We start from the raw sequence: 25,766 nt of genomic DNA, 5'->3' as shown, positions 1-25,766 counted from the left end.
GATCGACGGTTCTGTGTCTGGGTGGGAGCCGGTCACAAGTGGTGGTGGTCCCCCAGGGGTCGTTCTTGCAACCGGTGCTCTTCCCCAATTTATCAGTGACACAGACGACGGCATCGAGTGCACCCTCAGCATGTTTGCAGACAACACCAAGCTGAGCAGTGCCATCAATCCGCTGGAGGGAAGGGAAGCCACCCAGAGGAGCCTGGACGGGCTGGAGAAGTGAGCCCCCGTGAACCTCATGAGGTTCAACAAGGCCACATGCAAGGTGTTGCACTTGGGCCGGGGGAATCCCAGCTATTTCTATAGACCGGGGCAGGATCTTCTTGAGAGCAGCCCTGCGGAGAAGAACTTGAGGGTCCTGGTAGACAAGAAGCTGGACGTGAACCAGCAGTGTGCATTTACGGCCCAGCTGTCTATCTCAAAGTGCATAGTTCTGCACTTGGGCCGGAGGAATCCCAGGCATCCATACAGATGGGAAGGAGAGGTCCTTGAGAGCAGCCCTGTGGAGAAGGACCTGGGGGTCTTGATAGACGAAAAACTTAGCATGGGCAGCAATGTACCCTTGCGGCTTGGGAGGCAAATGGTATCCTGGGCTCCATCAGAAGAGGGGTGGCCAGCAGGGACAGGGAGGTGATTGTCCCCCTCTGCTCTGCCCTTGGGAGGCCCCATCCGGAATACTGCGTCCAAGTGTGGAGCCCTGTCTCGCTCCAGTTTATAGGAGGGAGACGAGGTTCTTTCAATATCTGTATACCCGGCGTGAGATTAAGAAACAACGGTTCCTATGTTGTTCCGACCAGTTCATTACAAAACCTAATCAGGGAGACGGGGAAGGGAAGGAGGGTGATAGAAAAGATGGGAAAGAAGCAAGAGTTGCGTAAAGCAGGGATGGTCACCAGCAGGATCCAGCAGCGTCCTGTTGCACGGCGTGTGAAGGTCCCAGGCAGACGCAGCGGGGGGGGGGGGGGTGAGAAGCAGCAGCGTGGCCGGCCTTGGGCAGCAAGCAGGTAGACGGGGAAGTCGCGGAGCCAGTCCTTGAAGCAGCAGCAGCGCTCCGGCAGCAGGCACAGGAGAGTTCGACAGCATGAAGGAGTCACCTCACGAGGAATCTGATCGTCAGGAATCCCTCTTCTTCATGAGGAATGTGCTGCCAGAAACCTCTGTTCTGCTTCATGAGGAATGTGCTGCCAGAAACCTATCCTCATGGTTTTCAGTTCCTCTTTTATCCTCCTTGTTCTCCTGCCTAGGTGACAAGGATGGGCCTTGAGCAAGAGTCATGGAGTACCCCCTGAGATGGCCATCATCCTGAGATAAGTCCACACAAAGGAGCACTTCACAGCTATTTAGCTGCAGCTCATCTCGCTCTCATTGCCCCTGGCCTTGTCCATCTGCGTCCCCCAGGCAAAGGATCTCACAACCTTTGCCCAGGACTTGCCGGGACTTGAACAAGTCCATCTGTGTCCCCAGCAAGCTTTGAGACACAGACCTTAACAGAATAATATCTTACAAGCCCCCAGTACAAGAAAGACAGGGAGCTGTTGGACAGGGTCCAGAGGAGGGCCACGAAGATGGTCAGGGGACTGGAGCACGTCCACTGTGAAGACAGGCTGAGGGAGCTGGGCTTGTTCAGCCTGGAGACAAGAAGGCTGCGGGGTGACCTCGTTGCAGCCTTCCAGTACCTAAAGGGAGCCTACAAAGAGAAGGGGAATCAACTCTTGGAAAGGGTCGATAACTGCAGGACAAGGGGAAATGGTTTTAAGTTGGATGTCAGGGGGAAATTCTTTACAGAGAGAGTGGTGAGGTACTGGAACAGGCTGCCCAGAGAGGCCGTGGATGCCCCGTCCCTGGAGGCGTTCAAGGCCAGATTGGATGGGGCCCTGGGCAGCATGGTCTAGTATTAAATGTGGAGCTTGTTGGCCCTGCATGTGGCAGGGGGGGTTGGAGATTCATGATCCTTGAGGTCCCTCCCAACCCTGTGATTCTGCAATTCTGTGTGATTCCGTGATCTGTGAAGCCTCACGGAGAATAGGAGAGATGCCTGAAGGCTGGAGGATAGCCACCGTCATTCCAATCTTCAAAAAGGTCAGGAGGGAGGACTCAGGAAACGATAGGCCAATCAGGCTCACATCCATTGCTGGGAAAGTGTTGGAGCAACTCACTCTGGATATCGTCTCAAAGCAGGTGGGGAAAAAGAAGGGTTATCCGGAGTAGTAAACTTGGATTTACTACAGAAAGATCATGCCTGTCTGCTACCGTGGTAGCCTTGTGGGGGGTGTCAAGACTGGCTGGGTAGCTGCCTTAGTAATGCTGGGTCTGACAGGCGTTTTGAATCGCAGGATCCTGGGATGGCTTGGCTTGGAAGGGACACTGAAGTCCATCAAGTTCCAGACTCCTGCAGTGTGTTGGTTGCCACCCACTAGATCGGGCTGCCTGGAGCCCTATCCAGCAGTGAGACCTTGAGCATCTGCACAGAGGGCGGAGATCCACATCTCCACCATCTAGGCGTGGCGGCTCTCCCATCAGCGTTGGCCTGACTTTCATGCAGAAGCTGACTTGCATGGTCAGGCTGCGTGAGCAGGGATGCTCCAGTGGGACTCCAGGACTGCAGCCCTGGGCAAGGCACAGCTCCTCTCCTGTCTCTGGCACGGTGACCATTGCCAGCAGGCCAAAGCAAGCGCACCTCTGAAGTTTTCCTGACTCATTTCATACGCAGGCTGGAAGGGAACTGTGCCCGGCCCGTGCCACTTTGCCTCTGGGAACTGTATGAGGCCTGAAGCTTTGATGTGTGAAGGCTTGGACACGAAAGGATCGTACAGCCCACCCAGCCCCAGGTGCCTGCCGTGGGACCTCTGCCACCCAGCAGGTCAGCTTAGAAGAGGGCCCTGTCCAACAAGGCCTGGAGCGCCTGCAGCCACAGCTTCTCTGCGCAGCTGCGCCAGGGCCTCACCGCCCTGCAAGTGAGGAATTCCCTCTCGCGGGTCACCAGACCTCCTCTTTTCTCAGGTCAACACCTTGTCCCGTCACCAGCAGGCCGTGCAAAGTCGGCCAGCACACAGCACACACACACGCGAGAAATGCCGTTTGTGCAGTTGACCCGCAGCCCTTTATTAGACTCTGTGCTGCGACGTCCCAGCAATGGCGAGGTGCAGAAGGCCTGAGGGAGGCCGTCCTTGCCCCCTGCTGCTGGCAGCACCGGGCCCCTCACCCTGCGCTGCCCACAGGAGCCGCCGCCCTGCCGCGCCCTCAGCCTGGTGGTGAGGTGGTGACCGTGATGTCACAGTGGTGGCCATTGTGACCCGCGGGGCCGGGAGCAGAGCAAAGGCTGCCGGCCGGGGCCCTGCTCACTTCAGCCTGGTGAGGCGTGGAGAGAGGACGGACTTCCTTGACTCTCTTGCTTCTCACTGTGGATGATCTTATAGGTCGTTTCCGACCTTGTGATTCTTGTGATTCTCACTGTCGATGCCGAACATGGCGGAGAAGAAGGAGGAGACCCCCGACTCCGGGGAGCCAGGTGAGAGCCCCGGCTCGGGCTGTGGCTGCCCGCTGCAGCTGCTGGGCCTGCGATGCCCCCTTCCCCTCCACCCCCTCCAGCCCTGCCCCTCAGCAGCAGCACAGCAGGCTCGGAGCAGGCCCTGGGGACGGACGGCCCCCAGGAACACCCGGCCCTGCCAGGTGCTCACCAGGCTGCTCTCTCCTTCCTCTGCAGTGTGCGTGCTGTGCGGCCGCGCACAGGTGAACCCGGACATCTGCGGGCAGGCATTTGCCAGCGGTGGGCTCTGTGCCCACGAATTCTGCTTGGTGAGTTCCCTCACGGGCCAGGGCTCCTGCCAGGGATGCTCCCCTCCTTTCGGGCCTCACGAGATCCCGCTCCTTTCTCTCCTGCAGGTCTTTGCCAACGGGCTTCTGGAGTGGAGATGCCCAGCGGGGCAAATTTTTGGCTTCCCCATTAGCGCCATCCAGCGCACGCTCCAGCTGGCAGGCCAGAAGGTGAGGAGCTGAACGGAACGGGGATCTTGGTGCGGGCAGAGGCTCGCACCGGCTTCGCCTGGACCCAAAGAAAGCCACCGCGGCCCTTCCAACCGGCTCCGGGACAAAGTCCCACCACAGCAGACGAGCCTCGTCTGCCAGGCAGCTGTGCAGAGTGTGAGGCAGCGGTGCCCACACCCTGCGCCCTGCCCGGAGAAGTGGCGCCGGCCGCCGAGGCTCCGAGCCCACCGCTAACGGGGGCTGCTCTGCTCTTTCCAGAACTGCTTTGTCTGTGGCCAGAGGGGAGCTGCCATCAGCTGCGCGGAGACAGGCTGCGAGCGCAGCTTCCACCTGCCCTGCGCCGAGGACGGGCAATGCGTCACGCAGCACGTTGGGCCGCACAGGTAAGGGCTGCCAGCAGCAGCCAAGCTGCCGTCCCTCGCTGTTGCTCCAGGGAGGAACCCGCAGCGACACCTCCAGCATCCTGCCAGAGCCAGAGCCCAGGCCTGGCGCTCTTTCCTGGTCCTCTGCCCTCCTCACAGCACTTCTCACCATGCCCACCCCTTCTGTCCTCCCGCCCAGGTCCTTCTGCTGGGAGCATCGCCCTCGGCAGGCAGCGGAGGCAGCTCCGGCGCAGAACACCATCTGCGTCATCTGCCTGGAGCCCGTGGGGGACAGCACGTCCTACCACACCATGGTGTGCCCGGTGTGCAAGCAGGCCTGGTTCCACCGGGGCTGCATCAGGGTAGGAGTCCTCCCCTCGCCCCGTGGGCACGGCTGGTGCTCTGCGGCAGCCAGCCCCCCCCGCTCACGCTCACGCTCACGCTCACGCTCACGCTCTCACGCTTGTGCTTCTCCTACAGAAACATGCCCTGCACGCCGCCACCATGCGATTCTTCTGCCCTGTCTGCGGAGGAAAAAGAAGATTCCGCTCCCAGATGACCACCCTGGGCATCCAAATCCCAATCAGGTTGGTGTCCTTGTGCGCGGCTCCGCAGACACTCAGGCACAGGTGTTGCTGTGCCTGCCCAGGAACTGCCCCTGGCCCTGGCAGGCCATCCTGCGAGCACTGGTCTCAGCTTCCTGGAGAGGCAGGGAATGAGGATGAGCAGGGATGCCCTGAATCTGCCTTGTGCCTGGGGCACCCGAGACTCACCAGATTCCCTCTCTTCTCCGGCAGACGACCATCTTGGTGGGACGACGCAGCATACCAGCCGCTGCGAGAAAGCCACAGGCGCTGCGACGCCAACCCGTGCATCTACCTAGGAGGCAGGGAGGGTGCACAGGAGAGGGGGTGAGTGACCTCCGCAGTCCTCTGGGGCTCTGCGTGGGATCTCAGCCTTGGAGCAAGGACTGAGCACCGGAGCCATGCCGGCTGCTCCGTGCCCTGGCTCGCTTTGTCCTCACAGCCACAACCCGTTTGCTTCCGCAGGCTCTGGCAGCTGTTCATCTGCAGCTCCTGCGGCTCAGAAGGCACGCACTGGTGCTGCACCTTCTGGGCCATGGGCAGAAATGGCTGGGAGTGCGACACCTGCGCTGGCAGGAGCACCGGTAAGAGGCAAAGAGCCGCGTGCCGCGGGACTGGGGCCAGGCGAGGCCTGGCAACGGGTGCTCAGGGTGGCCTCGCCACAGTCTCTCTCTGCCCCATGAGGGATGGCAGCCTGTCCTGCCCTGGGGCTGCATGTGCACCCTGCTGAGCTTCCTATCTCTCCTTACAGCCTCCCGCTCCAGCGCCGAGCTTGCCAGCCCCAGCACTTCCAGCCAGCAGGTACCGGCGCCTTCCCCCGTCTTTGCAGGACCTGAAAACATCAGCTCTGGCCCTGCTACGCAGGCAGCTCCCGGCCCATCCTGCAACTCCCAGCTGCCTGAGCTCAGCGTCCAGCCCAGAGTGCCGGAGGCTGAGCAGACCGCCACCCGCTCACATCTCTCTGAGGAGCGGGACGCAAGTCAGCAGCGCCAAGGAAGACGCGGTGCAGGAAGACGGGCACCAGCTGCAGGCACTGAGACCTCCTCCGAGAGCCCCAGAAGACGGAGGACCCCACGGTCCTCCAGAACCTCCCTGGCAGATGCAGCCAGAAATCGTCCCAGGCAGCGGGAGACCGGCCGCACAAGAAGCCGCTCCCCATTGCGAGGCCGGGCCTCGGGCTCCCAGAGTCGGCCCCGAAGACAACCTGGTGGGAGCCGTACCACAGCCCAAGGTACTCAGGGCGGCACCTGCACCTCGGCCACACCAGCACCACCGAGGTCCTCGAGGCCTTCCCCTCCGCCTGCACGCAGAGGACAGTCCAGGCAACGAGGGCGGGCCCCCACTCGAAGCCGATCCCCAGTGGGGCGTCGCGCTTCCACTTCCCGCAGCCGGTCCCGACGAGGCCGTGGGAGCCGGTCCAGGCAGCGGGGACCAGCCCGGGCACGAAGCCGCTCCCGGGCAAACCACCCGAGAAGACGGCCCCACAGCCAGTCCCAAAGACGGCGCTGATGCAGCCGTGTCCCATCCCCACGTGACGTGGGCTGTGGTCCCAAGCGGCACACAAGATCAACCTTGAAGAGAGTCCACACGTTCCACCTTCATCCTTCGGTGGACCAGCCCGGGCACAAAGCCGCTCCCGGGTCCAGCATCGCAGAAGACATCCCCACAACCAGTCCCAAAGTCGGCTTCCAGCAGCCGTGTCCATCCCCACGTGACGGTTGTGATTCCATCTTTCCCAAAAAATACACCCTCAACCCCCTCCCCACATGTTGGCGTCACTCGTCTCTGTTTGTCCTGCGGTAGGCAGTGTTAGGAGCTGAGACCACGGGGTCGTCTTCTCCCCAGCACCTTCCCAGTTGGTTGTCGTGGCGTTATCTTCAGATCTACCTGTGTCCCTGAAGGGGGACAGCATGCCCACAGGCCCACAGGCAGTATGTGCGCAGCACCCACAGCATACTGCAGCGGCAGGTGTGGGAGCTTGCGCAGGATGGCACAGAAGTACCGTCCCTCCTCACTTTGGAGACCAGTTTACCTACTGGCAGTCTCCAAGACCACAGATTTACCATGGGGTCCTTCCTCCAGGCAACGAGCTTGCCCCCCAAAGACTCCATCCTGAGCCAGATGGAGGCCCTGCCCAAGAATGTGACTGTTCAGGTCTCCGGCTGCATGCAGTGCCTGAGCCTGCTGCTGCCTGGCGAGGGAGGCAGGAACTGTGTGAGCAGGTGGAAGATGTGCTCAGCATGGTGGCAGAGCTCAAGGAGGAGGTGGAGAGGTTACGGAGCATCAGGGAGTGAGAGCAAGAGATTGACCGTGGAGTAACTCCCAGGCGTGCCAGAGAGGAAGGCGCCAGGGAGACAGCCGCCAGAAAGTGAGGGACCCCACGTCCTGTCACCAGCAGGCAGAAACGGGGGTTCTGAGAGATGGAGAGAACAGAACTGGAAGACAGTCCCAGCTCGGCATCGTGGGTGAACCCCTTCCTTGGCAACGTTACTTGCCCAGGTGCCCCTAAGTGACAGATGAGAGGCACTGTGGATTGAAGGGGAGGTGAGCGAGGAGGCACGGGAAGCTTTGCCTAAGACAGTGCCAAGGGCGAGGCGGCCGACTCTGCGTCTGCAGGCTGCCTCTGCTAAGACAGGCCGAAGGGTGGTTGTTGTAGGTGATTCCCTCCTCACGGGAACTGAGGGCCCCATATGCAGAGCGGACCCGACTCACACGGAGGTGGGCTGCCCCCCTGGGGCCCAGGTCAAGGACACAGCTAGAAAAACTAGAACCCGGATCTGGTTCATCCCTCTGATTACTACCCATTACGGATAGTTCAGGCAGGCAGGGATGAAGGAGCTCAGAGCAGCCTGCAAACTATCAAAAAAGACTTCAGGGCTTTAGGGTTGTTGGTTGAGGGAGTGGGAGCACAAGTGATATTTGCTTCTATCCTTCCTGGGCCGGTGAGGGACGAGGAGTGGGCTAGGAAAACCCAGGTAATGGGTGAGAGGCTGGTGCAGCCACAGGAACTTTGGGCTTTTTGACCGTGGGGCTATTTACTCCGCACGCGGTGTAATGGCTGCAGGCCTGTGTCATTTATCTCTAAGAGGGAAACGGATCCCAGCCCCGGAGCTAGCGGGGCTCATTGGGAGGGCTTGAAAGTAGGTAGGAAGGGGGAAGGGGATGCAATGAAGCTCGCTAGAGTAGAGCAAGTAAGAAAACGTTACTCCCATTTTTAAGAAAGGGAGAAAGGATGACCCGGGGAACTCCAGGCCGGTGAGCCTCACCTCTGTGCCTGGGAAGATCACGGAGCAGATCCTCCTGGTTACCACGTTAAGGCACATAGGAGACAAAGAGGTGATCCGAGACAGCCAGCATCTTGGCTTCACCAAGGGCAGATCGTGCCTGACCAGTCTGGTGGCCTTCTGTGATGGAGTGACTGCAATCGGTGTGTGGGGGAAGGGTGATGGATGTCACCCTCCTAGACTTCTGCGAAGCCTTTGACATGGTCCCTCGCCACATCCTTCTCTCTAAATTGGAGAGGTATGGTTTTGAAAGGTGGACTGTTCAATGGATTAAGAGCTGGTTGGCCGGTGGCAGCCCCAGGGCTGTGATCGACGGTTCTGTGTCTGGGTGGGAGCCGGTCACAAGTGGTGGTGGTCCCCCAGGGGTCGTTCTTGCAACCGGTGCTCTTCCCCAATTTATCAGTGACACAGACGACGGCATCGAGTGCACCCTCAGCATGTTTGCAGACAACACCAAGCTGAGCAGTGCCATCAATCCGCTGGAGGGAAGGGAAGCCACCCAGAGGAGCCTGGACGGGCTGGAGAAGTGAGCCCCCGTGAACCTCATGAGGTTCAACAAGGCCACATGCAAGGTGTTGCACTTGGGCCGGGGGAATCCCAGCTATTTCTATAGACCGGGGCAGGATCTTCTTGAGAGCAGCCCTGCGGAGAAGAACTTGAGGGTCCTGGTAGACAAGAAGCTGGACGTGAACCAGCAGTGTGCATTTACGGCCCAGCTGTCTATCTCAAAGTGCATAGTTCTGCACTTGGGCCGGAGGAATCCCAGGCATCCATACAGATGGGAAGGAGAGGTCCTTGAGAGCAGCCCTGTGGAGAAGGACCTGGGGGTCTTGATAGACGAAAAACTTAGCATGAGCAGCAATGTACCCTTGCGGCTTGGGAGGCAAATGGTATCCTGGGCTCCATCAGAAGAGGGGTGGCCAGCAGGGACAGGGAGGTGATTGTCCCCCTCTGCTCTGCCCTTGGGAGGCCCCATCCGGAATACTGCGTCCAAGTGTGGAGCCCTGTCTCGCTCCAGTTTATAGGAGGGAGACGAGGTTCTTTTAATATCTGTATACCCGGCGTGAGATTAAGAAACAACGGTTCCTATGTTGTTCCGACCAGTTCATTACAAAACCTAATCAGGGAGACGGGGAAGGGAAGGAGGGTGATAGAAAAGATGGGAAAGAAGCAAGAGTTGCGTAAAGCAGGGATGGTCACCAGCAGGATCCAGCAGCGTCCTGTTGCACGGCGTGTGAAGGTCCCAGGCAGACACAGCGGGGGGGGGGGGGGTGAGAAGCAGCAGCGTGGCCGGCCTTGGGCAGCAAGCAGGTAGACGGGGAAGTCGCGGAGCCAGTCCTTGAAGCAGCAGCAGCGCTCCGGCAGCAGGCACAGGAGAGTTCGACAGCATGAAGGAGTCACCTCACGAGGAATCTGATCGTCAGGAATCCCTCTTCTTCATGAGGAATGTGCTGCCAGAAACCTCTGTTCTGCTTCATGAGGAATGTGCTGCCAGAAACCTATCCTCATGGTTTTCAGTTCCTCTTTTATCCTCCTTGTTCTCCTGCCTAGGTGACAAGGATGGGCCTTGAGCAAGAGTCATGGAGTACCCCCTGAGATGGCCATCATCCTGAGATAAGTCCACACAAAGGAGCACTTCACAGCTATTTAGCTGCAGCTCATCTCGCTCTCATTGCCCCTGGCCTTGTCCATCTGCGTCCCCCAGGCAAAGGATCTCACAACCTTTGCCCAGGACTTGCCGGGACTTGAACAAGTCCATCTGTGTCCCCAGCAAGCTTTGAGACACAGACCTTAACAGAATAATATCTTACAAGCCCCCAGTACAAGAAAGACAGGGAGCTGTTGGACAGGGTCCAGAGGAGGGCCACGAAGATGGTCAGGGGACTGGAGCACGTCCACTGTGAAGACAGGCTGAGGGAGCTGGGCTTGTTCAGCCTGGAGACAAGAAGGCTGCGGGGTGACCTCGTTGCAGCCTTCCAGTACCTAAAGGGAGCCTACAAAGAGAAGGGGAATCAACTCTTGGAAAGGGTCGATAACTGCAGGACAAGGGGAAATGGTTTTAAGTTGGATGTCAGGGGGAAATTCTTTACAGAGAGAGTGGTGAGGTACTGGAACAGGCTGCCCAGAGAGGCCGTGGATGCCCCGTCCCTGGAGGCGTTCAAGGCCAGATTGGATGGGGCCCTGGGCAGCATGGTCTAGTATTAAATGTGGAGCTTGTTGGCCCTGCATGTGGCAGGGGGGGTTGGAGATTCATGATCCTTGAGGTCCCCTCCCAACCCTGTGATTCTGCAATTCTGTGTGATTCCGTGATCTGTGAAGCCTCACGGAGAATAGGAGAGATGCCTGAAGGCTGGAGGATAGCCACCGTCATTCCAATCTTCAAAAAGGTCAGGAGGGAGGACTCAGGAAACGATAGGCCAATCAGGCTCACATCCATTGCTGGGAAAGTGTTGGAGCAACTCACTCTGGATATCGTCTCAAAGCAGGTGGGGAAAAAGAAGGGTTATCCGGAGTAGTAAACTTGGATTTACTACAGAAAGATCATGCCTGTCTGCTACCGTGGTAGCCTTGTGGGGGGGTGTCAAGACTGGCTGGGTAGCTGCCTTAGTAATGCTGGGTCTGACAGGCGTTTTGAATCGCAGGATCCTGGGATGGCTTGGCTTGGAAGGGACACTGAAGTCCATCAAGTTCCAGACTCCTGCAGTGTGTTGGTTGCCACCCACTAGATCGGGCTGCCTGGAGCCCTATCCAGCAGTGAGACCTTGAGCATCTGCACAGAGGGCGGAGATCCACATCTCCACCATCTAGGCGTGGCGGCTCTCCCATCAGCGTTGGCCTGACTTTCATGCAGAAGCTGACTTGCATGGTCAGGCTGCGTGAGCAGGGATGCTCCAGTGGGACTCCAGGACTGCAGCCCTGGGCAAGGCACAGCTCCTCTCCTGTCTCTGGCACGGTGACCATTGCCAGCAGGCCAAAGCAAGCGCACCTCAGAAGTTTTCCTGACTCATTTCATACGCAGGCTGGAAGGGAACTGTGCCCGGCCCGTGCCACTTTGCCTCTGGGAACTGTATGAGGCCTGAAGCTTTGATGTGTGAAGGCTTGGACACGAGAGGATCGTACAGCCCACCCAGCCCCAGGTGCCTGCCGTGGGACCTCTGCCACCCAGCAGGTCAGCTTAGAAGAGGGCCCTGTCCAACAAGGCCTGGAGCGCCTGCACCCACAGCTTCTCTGCGCAGCTGCGCCAGGGCCTCACCGCCCTGCGAGTGAGGAATTCCCTCTCGCGGGTCACCAGACCTCCTCTTTTCTCAGGTCAACACCTTGTCCCGTCACCAGCAGGCCGTGCAAAGTCGGCCAGCACACAGCACACACACACGCGAGAAATGCCGTTTGTGCAGTTGACCCGCAGCCCTTTATTAGACTCTGTGCTGCGACGTCCCAGCAATGGCGAGGTGCAGAAGGCCTGAGGGAGGCCGTCCTTGCCCCCTGCTGCTGGCAGCACCGGGCCCCTCACCCTGCGCTGCCCACAGGAGCCGCCGCCCTGCCGCGCCCTCAGCCTGGTGGTGAGGTGGTGACCGTGATGTCACAGTGGTGGCCATTGTGACCCGCGGGGCCGGGAGCAGAGCAAAGGCTGCCGGCCGGGGCCCTGCTCACTTCAGCCTGGTGAGGCGTGGAGAGAGGACGGACTTCCTTGACTCTCTTGCTTCTCACTGTGGATGATCTTATAGGTCGTTTCCGACCTTGTGATTCTTGTGATTCTCACTGTCGATGCCGAACATGGCGGAGAAGAAGGAGGAGACCCCCGACTCCGGGGAGCCAGGTGAGAGCCCCGGCTCGGGCTGTGGCTGCCCGCTGCAGCTGCTGGGCCTGCGATGCCCCCTTCCCCTCCACCCCCTCCAGCCCTGCCCCTCAGCAGCAGCACAGCAGGCTCGGAGCAGGCCCTGGGGACGGACGGCCCCCAGGAACACCCGGCCCTGCCAGGTGCTCACCAGGCTGCTCTCTCCTTCCTCTGCAGTGTGCGTGCTGTGCGGCCGCGCACAGGTGAACCCGGACATCTGCGGGCAGGCATTTGCCAGCGGTGGGCTCTGTGCCCACGAATTCTGCTTGGTGAGTTCCCTCACGGGCCAGGGCTCCTGCCAGGGATGCTCCCCTCCTTTCGGGCCTCACGAGATCCCGCTCCTTTCTCTCCTGCAGGTCTTTGCCAACGGGCTTCTGGAGTGGAGATGCCCAGCGGGGCAAATTTTTGGCTTCCCCATTAGCGCCATCCAGCGCACGCTCCAGCTGGCAGGCCAGAAGGTGAGGAGCTGAACGGAACGGGGAGCTTGGTGCGGGCAGAGGCTCGCACCGGCTTTGCCTGGACCCAAAGAAAGCCACCGCGGCCCTTCCAACCGGCTCCGGGACAAAGTCCCACCACAGCAGACGAGCCTCGTCTGCCAGGCAGCTGTGCAGAGTGTGAGGCAGCGGTGCCCACACCCTGCGCCCTGCCCGGAGAAGTGGCGCCGGCCGCCGAGGCTCCGAGCCCACCGCTAACGGGGGCTGCTCTGCTCTTTCCAGAACTGCTTTGTCTGTGGCCAGAGGGGAGCTGCCATCAGCTGCGCGGAGACAGGCTGCGAGCGCAGCTTCCACCTGCCCTGCGCCGAGGACGGGCAATGCGTCACGCAGCACGTTGGGCCGCACAGGTAAGGGCTGCCAGCAGCAGCCAAGCTGCCGTCCCTCGCTGTTGCTCCAGGGAGGAACCCGCAGCGACACCTCCAGCATCCTGCCAGAGCCAGAGCCCAGGCCTGGCGCTCTTTCCTGGTCCTCTGCCCTCCTCACAGCACTTCTCACCATGCCCACCCCTTCTGTCCTCCCGCCCAGGTCCTTCTGCTGGGAGCATCGCCCTCGGCAGGCAGCGGAGGCAGCTCCGGCGCAGAACACCATCTGCGTCATCTGCCTGGAGCCCGTGGGGGACAGCACGTCCTACCACACCATGGTGTGCCCGGTGTGCAAGCAGGCCTGGTTCCACCGGGGCTGCATCAGGGTAGGAGTCCTCCCCTCGCCCCGTGGGCACGGCTGGTGCTCTGCGGCAGCCAGCCCCCCCCGCTCACGCTCACGCTCACGCTCACGCTCTCACGCTTGTGCTTCTCCTACAGAAACATGCCCTGCACGCCGCCACCATGCGATTCTTCTGCCCTGTCTGCGGAGGAAAAAGAAGATTCCGCTCCCAGATGACCACCCTGGGCATCCAAATCCCAATCAGGTTGGTGTCCTTGTGCGCGGCTCCGCAGACACTCAGGCACAGGTGTTGCTGTGCCTGCCCAGGAACTGCCCCTGGCCCTGGCAGGCCATCCTGCGAGCACTGGTCTCAGCTTCCTGGAGAGGCAGGGAATGAGGATGAGCAGGGATGCCCTGAATCTGCCTTGTGCCTGGGGCACCCGAGACTCACCAGATTCCCTCTCTTCTCCGGCAGACGACCATCTTGGTGGGACGACGCAGCATACCAGCCGCTGCGAGAAAGCCACAGGCGCTGCGACGCCAACCCGTGCATCTACCTAGGAGGCAGGGAGGGTGCACAGGAGAGGGGGTGAGTGACCTCCGCAGTCCTCTGGGGCTCTGCGTGGGATCTCAGCCTTGGAGCAAGGACTGAGCACCGGAGCCATGCCGGCTGCTCCGTGCCCTGGCTCGCTTTGTCCTCACAGCCACAACCCGTTTGCTTCCGCAGGCTCTGGCAGCTGTTCATCTGCAGCTCCTGCGGCTCAGAAGGCACGCACTGGTGCTGCACCTTCTGGGCCATGGGCAGAAATGGCTGGGAGTGCGACACCTGCGCTGGCAGGAGCACCGGTAAGAGGCAAAGAGCCACGTGCCGCGGGACTGGGGCCAGGCGAGGCCTGGCAACGGGTGCTCAGGGTGGCCTCGCCACAGTCTCTCTCTGCCCCATGAGGGATGGCAGCCTGTCCTGCCCTGGGGCTGCATGTGCACCCTGCTGAGCTTCCTGTCTCTCCTTACAGCCTCCCGCTCCAGCGCCGAGCTTGCCAGCCCCAGCACTTCCAGCCAGCAGGTACCGGCGCCTTCCCCCGTCTTTGCAGGACCTGAAAACATCAGCTCTGGCCCTGCTACGCAGGCAGCTCCCGGCCCATCCTGCAACTCCCAGCTGCCTGAGCTCAGCGTCCAGCCCAGAGTGCCGGAGGCTGAGCAGACCGCCACCCGCTCACATCTCTCTGAGGAGCGGGACGCAAGTCAGCAGCGCCAAGGAAGACGCGGTGCAGGAAGACGGGCACCAGCTGCAGGCACTGAGACCTCCTCCGAGAGCCCCAGAAGACGGAGGACCCCACGGTCCTCCAGAACCTCCCTGGCAGATGCAGCCAGAAATCGTCCCAGGCAGCGGGAGACCGGCCGCACAAGAAGCCGCTCCCCATTGCGAGGCCGGGCCTCGGGCTCCCAGAGTCGGCCCCGAAGACAACCTGGTGGGAGCCGTACCACAGCCCAAGGTACTCAGGGCGGCACCTGCACCTCGGCCACACCAGCACCACCGACGTCCTCGAGGCCTTCCCCTCCGCCTGCACGCACAAGACAGTCCAGGCAACGAGGGCGGGCCCCCACTCGAAGCCGATCCCCAGTGGGGCGTCGCGCTTCCACTTCCCGCAGCCGGTCCCGACGAGGCCGTGGGAGCCGGTCCAGGCAGCGGGGACCAGCCCGGGCACGAAGCCGCTCCCGGGCAAACCACCCGAGAAGACGGCCCCACAGCCAGTCCCAAAGACGGCGCTGATGCAGCCGTGTCCCATCCCCACGTGACGTGGGCTGTGGTCCCAAGCGGCACAGAAGATCAACCTTGAAGAGAGTCCACACGTTCCACCTTCATCCTTCGGTGGACCAGCCCGGGCACAAAGCCGCTCCCGGGTCCAGCATCGCAGAAGACATCCCCACAACCAGTCCCAAAGTCGGCTTCCAGCAGCCGTGTCCATCCCCACGTGACGGTTGTGATTCCATCTTTCCCAAAAAATACACCCTCAACCCCCTCCCCACATGTTGGCGTCACTCGTCTCTGTTTGTCCTGCGGTAGGCAGTGTTAGGAGCTGAGACCACAGGGTCGTCTTCTCCCCAGCACCTTCCCAGTTGGTTGTCGTGGCGTTATCTTCAGATCTACCTGTGTCCCTGAAGGGGGACAGCATGCCCACAGGCCCACAGGCAGTATGTGCGCAGCACCCACAGCATACTGCAGCGGCAGGTGTGGGAGCTTGCGCAGGATGGCACAGAAGTACCGTCCCTCCTCACTTTGGAGACCAGTTTACCTACTGGCAGTCTCCAAGACCACAGATTTACCATGGGGTCCTTCCTCCAGTGCTCAAGAATTTATGCAATGTAAGACACATGCCATCAGATGATGCTTATGGTCAATCTTTTTTCTGGGATAGTTTTGGAAGAAGACCCTAAGGCTTAGAACTGTTCTCAAAATCATTGGTTGGGAACGAAAAGACAGACTTCAAAGAAAATAATTTTCTTCAATCTTCTCCTGAAAAGACTATATCATTCCTAATGTGGCTATCCACTATCAGCTTTTGAAGACAAATGACATTGTTTTGAGCCACCATTCCCCGTGTGCAGTCCAGACACACAGTAGTAACACAGTTATATCTTTCAGATCCTGTATAAAGCAAATCACATAATACTGAGACACCGTTGTCTGATTTTGCTTCTGTTCCTGTAAATAGAAATTTCACTGCATTTTTCTGTGATGCCAAAACCTACAGTAAAATGTGCACATTTCAGACACATCTGACCATGCAAACTCACCCTAAATGGAAGAACTAAATACTTATTAGATTCATAAATAACTAAAATGATAAGTGAAGCAATCAAGTCCATTTTAATTATTCTATAATTCTTGGCTCAAAGCCCGAGTTTTTTAAAAGGCTTATCTCACTAACCACAAAACTTTGTTATTCTGTGAAAAATATTTTCTACTTGAAAACACTTCTCCTAATAGAAGGTTTGATATTGTTCCCCTTGACATGAGAAGCATATCTGCTGTTACATCAAGATGCAACAGCATTAAGCCGTGAGACTTCTACAAATAAAACTAAATAAACAAATAAAAGAGATATAAGATGGTAAGAAAGGTCATCTGCCTTCCCAAGGTTCCGTGTCCATGAGATTACTTTATTCTCCAAGAATCACGATTTTACTTTAATTATATATCCAGCCTTTTAGTAAGCAACACAGGAACTGTAAGATAACCTGCATAACCACTGCCAAGAAAGGTCATGGCCCATATGTAGTGCCTTGAATATATACACACTGGGGTCAGCAGCTTAACATCCATGAAATATTCCACAATGATGTCTAAGGCCATATGTGTTTTCATCTTTAGCAGCTAATCTCATTATCAAATTTATAGGAAACACACAAGCATTTCAACTGGGCTCCTCCATTCTTAGAAAACAAGTTACTGTTGTCTAATATTTGGAGGCAGGGGAGGATGACCCTTGCCATAGATCTGTGAGATAAGGAAAAACATCTCCTGGGAGAAAGAATAGCTGTGGGATGGTTGATCCAACAGCAGAAATCTTTAAGCATCTTTAGCAAAGAATAGTGAGGATACCAAAGCCCCAAAAAGTTTTGCATAACAGGAAGTAAGGACAAAATGCAAGGAGTGTGCAATTCTCCCAGGATCGCACTCGTCCATGTCAGAGGCAGAGGATCTATATTCCTGACAAATTAGAGCAATAGCAGTGATATTCCAGGCATGCAGGAGTATTGTTTAGCTGCCTGGTCCTTCCCCCACAGTCTTACAGGGACAGACAGAGTGAGGCAGGCTAGCTCTGCCAGAGGCTTTCCCCTCCAAACTCTTGCCTGGAAAAGGAAAGCTAAGAAATAATTATCAGTGAGAAAATGAGATTTCTACTATGATCCCTGCAGTCCCAGCTGTCCGGACAATTTGGAAATGTTAGAAATATTACTGAAAATGCAAGCTCAAGTTCATTCCCGGTGTAATTTCAGCTTCACCTTAGGAAGCAGGGCTGCAGTGTCTGAAATTCAGTATGTCCAGACAACATAGCCAATAATGGAGGCAGAGTAGGGATTATGTAGTCAGACAGGAAATTTGCAGTACTGTTTTTACACTGTAGAAGATTGCCGAGGTTTGCTCCTTCTGAGCTGTCCTGGCCAGGGGGGTTTTGTTGGTTCCCTCATCCAGGGAACACCCAGATAACAGGGCAGCCCAGCAGCTCTCAGGAGAGTGGCTGATGTGAGTTACTGCCAGGAATAATGTAGAGACCCAGATGAAGGTCCCTTGCACACATGGAAGGAAGGCTGCTGCTAAGAAAAATGCGAAGACAGACTCAGGTCCTGAAACAACATGCTAGTGTGCAGGTCTCTAGCCGTGCTGAGTGCCAGAGCCTGGCTTTTGCAGTGCTAGGTGAGGGAGACAGCATTTGTGTAAGATGTGACCAGCCAAATGACTTACTTGTGACTGACCTGAAGGAGAAGGTGGAGAGGCTGAAGAGCTTTAAGGAATGTGAGAGGGAGACTGATTGGTGGGGCCAGTCCCTATCAGCCCCGAGATCTTGGCAACCAGCTGAGGCTCCACATGGAGCATGTCACCCCCTGCTGCCATACAAACAGGTGACAGAGGGGAACGGGCAGGCAGGCAGCATTCCTGCTGTAGTGAGCCCCCCGTCCTCTCCTCCCCCTAGAAATAATGGTGAAGAACTGGGGGCTGTGGGGCAGTGGCATAAGTGGTATAACTCTCTCCCAGAAAGGCACCAGGGTGATATTTACCAGACAGTGGTGGACCTCCTGCCCTGCAATTTGAGAGAGGAGGAGGAGTGTAAATGTGGGCATCCCCTATCCTGACCATCCTTGGTTCCCCAGGTGCCTCTGTGAAATAGGTTTGAAGCTGGAATTCAAGGGAGAGGTGAGTGGGGGTGTGGAGGGAGGTCCACCATGAGGTTGCCTTGGGTGAAGCGGTCGACTCCGCGCCTCAAGACTGCCTCCACCTGGAAGGACAGAAGGGTGGTTGTCATAGGTGGCTTCCTTCTGAGAGGAACGGAAGGCCCTATATGTCAGCCTGACCCTACCTGTAGGGAGGTATGCTGACTCCCTGGAGCAAGGATCAAGGACATTTCTAGTAAACATCCTGGACTGATTCGCCCTTCTGATTATTACCCCTTACTGGCAGTTCAGGCCAGCAGTGATGAAGTCACTGAGAAAAGCCTGAGGACTATCAAAATAGACTTCAGAAGACTGGGGTGGGTAGTTAATGGAACAGGCGTGCAGTTGTTTTTTTTTTTCTATACCTTCAGTGGTGGGGGAGGATACTGAGAGGATCCAAAAAACCCATCTCATAAATAAATGGCTTAGAGGTTGATGCAAACACAGATATATATATTTTTTTTTTTACCATGAGGCAATATATCTGGCACCTGGAATGATGGCCACAGATGGAAGTAGTCTGTCTCCTAGGAGTAAGAGGATCCTAGCTGACGAACTGGTGGGACTCATTGGAAGGTCTTTAAACTAGGTATGAAGGGGACAAAAGGAAGAAAAGGGGACAAAAAGAAGACCACTGAGGTTGAGCAGGTAGTTTGAGAGCTTATACCAAATTCGATAGACAAAGGGTGGAGTACAAAGTGATGGAGTAGGGCAGGGGATACTGCTGTTCTATGGGATACTAGATCCTCTAGAATGGCACTAAGACAGAAAGCTCTGCTGAAGTGCCTTTATACCAATGCATGCAACCTGGGAAATAAGTAGGACGAGTTGGAGACTGTGGTGCACTTGGAAAGTTATGACCTTGTTTCTATCACAGAAACATAGTGGAATGACTCCCATAACTGGAATAACATCACTGAGAGGTATTAACTTGTTAGCAGGGATAGGCAAGGTAGGAAGGGTGGGGGAATTGCATTGTATGTCAGAAAGTGGATAGCCTGTGAGGAGTTCCCTCTGAGAAATAGTCAGGAACCGGTTGAGAGCCTGAAGGTTGGAATTAGGGATAGGACTAGTAACAGCCAGCTGGTGATAGGGGTATACTGCAGGCCACCTGATCAAGGGAGACTGTTGATGAGGACCTTCTTGCTTCAGCTGTGGGAGGCATCCTGCTCACAGGCTCTCATCCTGGTGATAGACCTCAAGCATATGGATATCTGTTGGAAAGGACATCTGTAGGCAGGACAAGTGGAAGTGTTTTCAAGTTGAGAGAGGGAATATTAAGGTTAGATGTAGGGGGAAGCTCTTTACAGAGTGGTGAGGTGCTGAACAGGCTGTCCGGAGAGGCTGTGGATGTCCCATCCCTAGAGGTGTTCAAGGCCAGATTGGATGGGGCCTTGGGCAGCCTAGTCTAGTATTAAGTGGGGAGGTTGGTGGCCCTGCATTGGCAGGGAGCTGGAGATTCATGATCCTTGAGATCCCTTCCAACCCTGGCCATCAGAATTCTGTGATTCTGTGAAATAAATCTACTTGATAAAAGTAGGCAAAAAACATTAATGTTATTAAAACTGTACTCAGAGCAGATTATTTCTTGGGATGCAGTGCCTGTTCAATCACTGCTATGCCTTGCTGGGAAGAGTACTAGCCCATGCTCATCCTCCAGGAGTGACACTGAGCTGATGGTGCTGAACTTCATCTGGTTACTGGAGAGTTGCAGTGAGGGTTTTCACCTGTACGACTGGGATCCAAGCTGAAGCTTCAGTCTTCAGGAAGCTGAATCTCTCTTTGGAATTATACAAAAATCTTTTTAGATTTAAAATGAATTCTCTTGTGGTTGTGCTCTGGCCCAGGTTCACGTGAAAAACTCTGCTGTGAGTTCCCAGAATACATGAACAATGGAGACCTTGTCAGCATACTCATTCAGTAGTCCCTGAAAGTAGGAAGCTGTGCCACAGAAAGGAAGAATAAATCACTCATGGAGCTGCTTGCTTTATAGCTCATATTCCTTTTCCGGTTGTGCTGCAGAACAGACACTCCAGAACAAACACTCGCCAAGCAGAAAGCAAGAGAGGCTTCACTGCACTGCCTGAAGAGCACATCTTAAGTTCAGCACAACCAACTGGGAAGCTCTGTCCTGCCGCTCTTAAAAATGATTTTGTGATGTTAATCACTCTCAGCACAGAAGTTGTACATGGTAGTTCAGAGCAAAGTAGAATCAGAGTTTTTCTGTCATGTTTACACACAAAAACCTCCCCTTGTCTTATTTCCTGGCCTCCTGCTCCATCCACTCATCTGGTCTGATCCTCCTTGTGCCTGATAACAGCAACACAAAGTGGAGTGTAAAGAAGTTTTGTGTTCCACAAGCATCTGACTGACATGCCAATTCTACTGAAAACAATATCAACGCTGAAGTACGATGAGGCTGCTGCTGCTTTGAGGTTGCTCTTCCACTCCAGTGGGGAAAATCCTGCAGGTGGCTCATGTCTGCCCTTTTGCTCACTCCACTTCTTTCCTTCCATTTCCCGACTTCTGTAGCAATGCTTTTGGCCAAATTGGCTAGGTTTCTCTCATTATCAGGGGATCATGGTGCTGTAGACCTTTGCTTTTTAACAGAAATATTCCCACAACATCCTTTCATAGGATCATAGAATCACAGAATTGCCTGGGTTGAAAAGGACCACAATGCTCATCTTGTTTCAACCTGCTATGTGCAGGGTTGCCAACCAGCAGACCAGGCTGCCCAGAGCCACATCCAGCCTGGCCTTGAATGCCTCCAGGGATGATGCATCCACAACCTCCTTGGGCAACCTGTTCCAGTGCCTCACCATCCTCCATGCGAAAAACTTCCTCCTATATCCTTTATGCAAGCTTGTATTTACCCAGCTTTCTTTTCAGATTAGTCTGCCTCAGGGAACAGCCTTTCTTTTCCCCCCTGAACCAGAAGGATTTTCCCCAAGGGCTGCCACAGTCCCAAGCACAGGAATGATGCTCAGTTCATGCGATGGCAGAAGTGCTGAATGTCCTGGCTCTGAGGTCCTGAATGAACTTCAGCAGCTGGCCTGTTTATCATCTGTTTTGAGTCAGTTCTTATCTGCTCTCTGATCCTGGCATTCAGTTCATGTTCAGTCCAGAAGATGAAAGAAAGAGATGCTGAAAGACAAAAACAATATTCTGTCTAAAACGGAGTTGCCTCTTCACATACAACTGAGCTGAAAGAGGAGTGAGTTAAATGCGGTAAGAGACATCTGCCTGTGCTGAGAATTAAATGTCAGTCTGAAGGGTAGCTCTTCCATATCCCAAAGAAAAAAGATGTCATAGGACACATTTCTATCCTATTTGTATTTGTATATGAATGTGATCATTATTGCATGGCAGCACAGGTTTCAGTGAGGGGAGGGGGTGGGAGTAGAAAAATCTGGCTTTTGGCAAACTCAATGGCTTCACAAAGCAATACACGTGACCTAATTTTACGGATAGCTTTGTGTCTCTTGTTTAAGGGCTTGCAAATGAGTGCACATGAAGAAAACCAGCAGCCATCAGAGTATGAGTAATCCAGGCAGGAATGTGGTTTGTTACAGAGATGCAGAGACCCTGCTCACTACAGTGTGCAACTCCCCAGCCGGAGGGTAAGCAACACTGGTCTGGTGAGGGCTCTACTGGTGGTGTTGGGTGGGGTGGAAGCAAGGGTTGAATGACACCCTGTTATCAGGGCTGGTTTCTTCCCTTCACCTGAAGCTTTTGTGGAAATGCACAGCAAGGCTGAGCTGCTGCTGAGGTTCCCCATCTTGTGTCGTTCCTTACAGAAAAAACAGTCTCTCTACACTTGGGGAAGGCCTCACTCATCCTGCAGGTCCCAGACTTGCTTGTTCTGCTTTCTTCCAACATACAAGCCCACAGAGGCTACACAGAGTCATGGAATCACAGAATCATGGAATATCCTAAGTTGTCTCATTGAGTTGAATTCCTTTCCCTACACTCCTCTTGGATGGAGCTCTTTTCAGGGACAGCCAAGGCCAAACTGAAGCAGAAATGTGAATACAGAAATGCAGTGTTACAGATATCCCAAAACTACTCTGCCATATCTTTACCAAAGTTGTCCCTTAGTACAATCCTCTTTGTGTCACACAGAAAAAGAGTAAGGTAAGATACTTTCATATAAATTTAGTTAACCTCTTAGCTGCTGATGCCACGTGACATTTTTAATCTTCAACACCAAAGACTCTGTCATTTTTTTTTTGCCAGGATACAGTTAGATGACACCAAAGAGCGTGTGCACTGAATGAAGTGTGTCATCCTCTAGATGGAGCTCCTTGGTGGATCTTTCATTTTTCTGCCAAAGACAGCTATATCCAGAAGCTGCCCCAGCTTTCTGCTGGACCTGTGTAAGCCCAGTACAGGCTCTCTTCCAGAAGTCTTATCTCATAATGCCTTTGAAATTACTCTTTTTCTACTCTGCTATTTTCTGATACAGACTTGTTGCTTCCAGACTGTCCAACAACTTTGACTGTCATCACAGAAATGACTTGTAATTCAGAATGACCACAGTAGCCTGACATCCATTTTCCCCATCTTTCAGTCTGTGCTCTTGCTGGACACATCAACAGCTGTGGAAAAGGGTGACATTTAAGCCCTTGTGCTAATAGGAATGGTGGCTGTTTGACTACAGCAAGGCACATTGGCCCTGGATCTTTTGTGCATGTTGACTGGTATTTCCAGCACAGCTGGCTGAGACTTTGGAGATGTCATGATGTAAACTCTGTTTTATTTTCTGTTCTTTTTTTAAAGATTTTTGATGCTTGGGGCTGATGGAGGCATAACACTCATGCTAGAATTAGGTCTTAGCATATGAGAAACTCTAATTTGATAAGGGTTGGAGAAAATACTGACTGATGATATTGCACACAATTAGACTTCGAAGCATTTTTAACTGTTTCAGATTCTCAGCTTTCAAGTAGAAACATGCTCAGAAATATGTCCTCCATGTTAGAAATACCCACATTATGTTACCTGCATTCACCATATAAAAAATGTTCAGACGTTTCTAAAACAGATGTGTGTATTAACTTTTCAGCTTAGAGTCTATAGATATCATGAGACTGGGAAAGGAATAACAAAGCCTTAGACTAGGCTTCTTCTTTCTCCATTAATTTCTATGCCACAGTGATACACTTACACTAACCCAGGACTATTTCCAACAGCAGCACTTGCAATACTTTAACCTTTTTATTTCCCTAATGTTGTGAGATCCAGACAGGGACTAGTGTCTGGATGCGGAAAGTTTGTGACTAACTGCTACTAGTTCACTTTTAGATTTGATGCTAATTTGACAAATCTTGGATTCAGAATTTGTATTTGGTTTTAAGAAGTTTTCTGACATGGTCCACCAGGTTCAGCTGGGTGCTTTTCTGAGCTTCTTCAAAACATCTGAGATCTTAACATGAAGTTGCCACGAAGTCAAGTCTAGAGTTCAGAACATTGTTCAGCTTATTAAAAAGCTCTGACAATGTGTTCATTAGTCTATGATGAGAACTTGAGGACTAATGTCCACATGGCTCCCTGTTATATTTTCCAGCTGCCTTAAGAATAGAGCTGTATCTAGCTGTATGAGAGTTATAGGTTAGTTTACTGCTATGAAAAACAAAAATCCTAAATCCAATGAGTATCACATGTAAAGATCATTGAAATTATTTAAAAACTGCTTCAGCACTTGTCTTTTGGTCATTTTACAAATCTTTAAGTTAATGCTGGAATAGAGAACTCACAGCCACAATCAGAAATCAAAACAAAATGTTCAGCTGGGGTTAGAAATGCAGTAGGCATCATTAGTCTGAATTAAGGAAAAGTACAGAAATTGATCCCCTTGCTGCTTTCAGCCCATGAAGTGTTGTATATCAAGAGGCTCTTTTAGCATCTAATTTATGATTAAGGTGATATAGTGACTGGAAGAAGTATTTTAGAGAATCAGAAAATACACATGCCACGTATGTGCAAGAGACCTGAGTGCAAGACCATCCTATGGCTTCCTGACAATCTTCAGGCACAGCAGGACAGGGATAGCTTGAGGTTAGGAAGAACTTCAGTCAGGGCCACAAGAGACGTATGATCTTTGCTTATAAGTAAGTTCATTATAAATGCCAACTTACCCTGTGACTAATTGCTTGTAAAATGGAACTCAGCTACAGCTAAGACTCTGGACTTAGCAGCAAAAGGCTGACTGGAGGTGTGCAGTAGTGAAGAGCATATTCCAAACATATGGCCAGCTTAAGAGATTAACTGGTTCCAGTTTTCCCTTCCAGGTTTCTGTTGGACACTGGAGTCATGGAACTTACTGAAACTAGAGTTAGATTTTGGGCTGGAAAAACTGGCAAACTGGAAAAGATATAGGAATAGCTAGTGTCACCAGTGCAGATCTAGAGGTCCATCTCAAGGCACACTTCAGGCTGCAGGTTAGCAGGACACCAACCTCACAACAACTCTTGTGAAGTTGCAGACTTTCACTATAACTCACATTCTGTTCACTCCACAAACAACACAAGTTGAGCTGGGGAGAGGCTAGAAGGGGGTTGGTGAGAATTCAGGGTTAGGCTTCAGAGTAGGAGAATGTAATAAGCAATGCCATTAGGTCAGGAAGGAATACTAGCTACGAGCTCAACCACACCTCTTTGCATTTCCAATTTTGGCTTTTGTTGCCATTCATGTTCTCCCTTCCCTTTTCCTAAGAAAGTATTACCAACAGTCTAAGACACAGCCTTAGCTCAAGCCTCACCCATCCCACAAACCTTAGATCTAAAAACATACAGAAAGCCACACAGTGTCCTAACTTAGGCTGCTGGGCTTTTTTCAGTTGTTTGGTTTTTTTCCTATTTTTCAGTTTTCAGCTGAATGCCAACCTTAATCACAGCCCAAGCGTATCTGTGAAAACCAAACCTCAATATCATCCAGTGCTGAGGATTTTTAGAAACTAAAACTCAAGCTGAGTGACATTAAAGCAGAACTGAATATCCTTCCTGGTTTCTGCCTTCACGTACTGTGAAGATAATTCTAACACCAGCAACACTGAAAATCTGAACACCAGCCTATTGATACCTATGAGCCTCATCTTAAAACATCTTGAAAATAATAGTAATACAATCCTTCAGAATATTTTGTGACCTACTTTAAATTTTATTCTTCTGCCCAGTTATTTACCTGAGCCAATATGTAATACTGATTTCAATCAAAAAAAGCAACACCCATGAAACTCAGATTTAAAAGAGGTTATGGAACAAGATACAACAGCTACCAGACTCAATGCAAGATAATCTGGCAATTTTAAATCACATTTTTGCTTTAAATTTTAGTGTCTCTTTCTTGTTCATAACTTCAGTATAAACATCGAAGACAAAAAGCTGACTTTCTACTAGTTGAAATACTCTTACTACCTCAGTTATCTTCTCAAAGCCTAATCATAACCCTAGACTTACTTTATGGACCACTCAAATTAGAACATCTCTAAGTAGCCCTGTAACTGATGCCTCATTTCCCTCAGCTTCATTTGGAAACTTGCTCTGAATATCCACACCATAGGTGATCATTGATTTCTTGATGCCCAAATCCCACTTGAGTGCTTGGTCATTACACTGTAACATTAGTAATTTTCTGAAACACAA

At 53.7% G+C, this 25,766-nt stretch overlaps 2 protein-coding genes across 2 annotated transcripts; both read left to right on the top strand.

Moving 5' to 3' along the window:
- Window positions 1-3,456: 3,456 nt before the first annotated feature.
- On the top strand, window positions 3,457-6,439 carry LOC125686769 (PHD finger protein 7-like). The gene is made up of 11 exons (XM_048931190.1): window positions 3,457-3,508; window positions 3,704-3,795; window positions 3,883-3,984; window positions 4,243-4,367; window positions 4,546-4,708; window positions 4,827-4,933; window positions 5,144-5,257; window positions 5,396-5,514; window positions 5,682-5,749; window positions 5,911-5,933; window positions 6,040-6,439. The coding sequence occupies exons 1-11, from the start codon at window positions 3,457-3,459 to the stop codon at window positions 6,437-6,439; spliced, it is 1,365 nt and encodes a 454-aa protein (XP_048787147.1).
- A 5,540-nt stretch (window positions 6,440-11,979) lies between these two features.
- Window positions 11,980-14,956, top strand: LOC125686768 (PHD finger protein 7-like). The gene is made up of 11 exons (XM_048931189.1): window positions 11,980-12,031; window positions 12,227-12,318; window positions 12,406-12,507; window positions 12,766-12,890; window positions 13,069-13,231; window positions 13,344-13,450; window positions 13,661-13,774; window positions 13,913-14,031; window positions 14,199-14,266; window positions 14,428-14,450; window positions 14,557-14,956. Exons 1-11 carry the CDS (start codon window positions 11,980-11,982, stop codon window positions 14,954-14,956), a joined length of 1,365 nt encoding a protein of 454 aa, XP_048787146.1.
- The last annotated feature ends 10,810 nt before the right edge of the window (window positions 14,957-25,766 follow it).

This window comes from Lagopus muta, chromosome Z (genome assembly GCF_023343835.1).
Source record: "Lagopus muta isolate bLagMut1 chromosome Z, bLagMut1 primary, whole genome shotgun sequence".
Taxonomy (NCBI): Eukaryota; Metazoa; Chordata; class Aves; order Galliformes; family Phasianidae; genus Lagopus; species Lagopus muta.
Note: the sequence above shows the minus strand (reverse complement) of the source record. Positions and strands in the feature narration are given on the sequence as shown.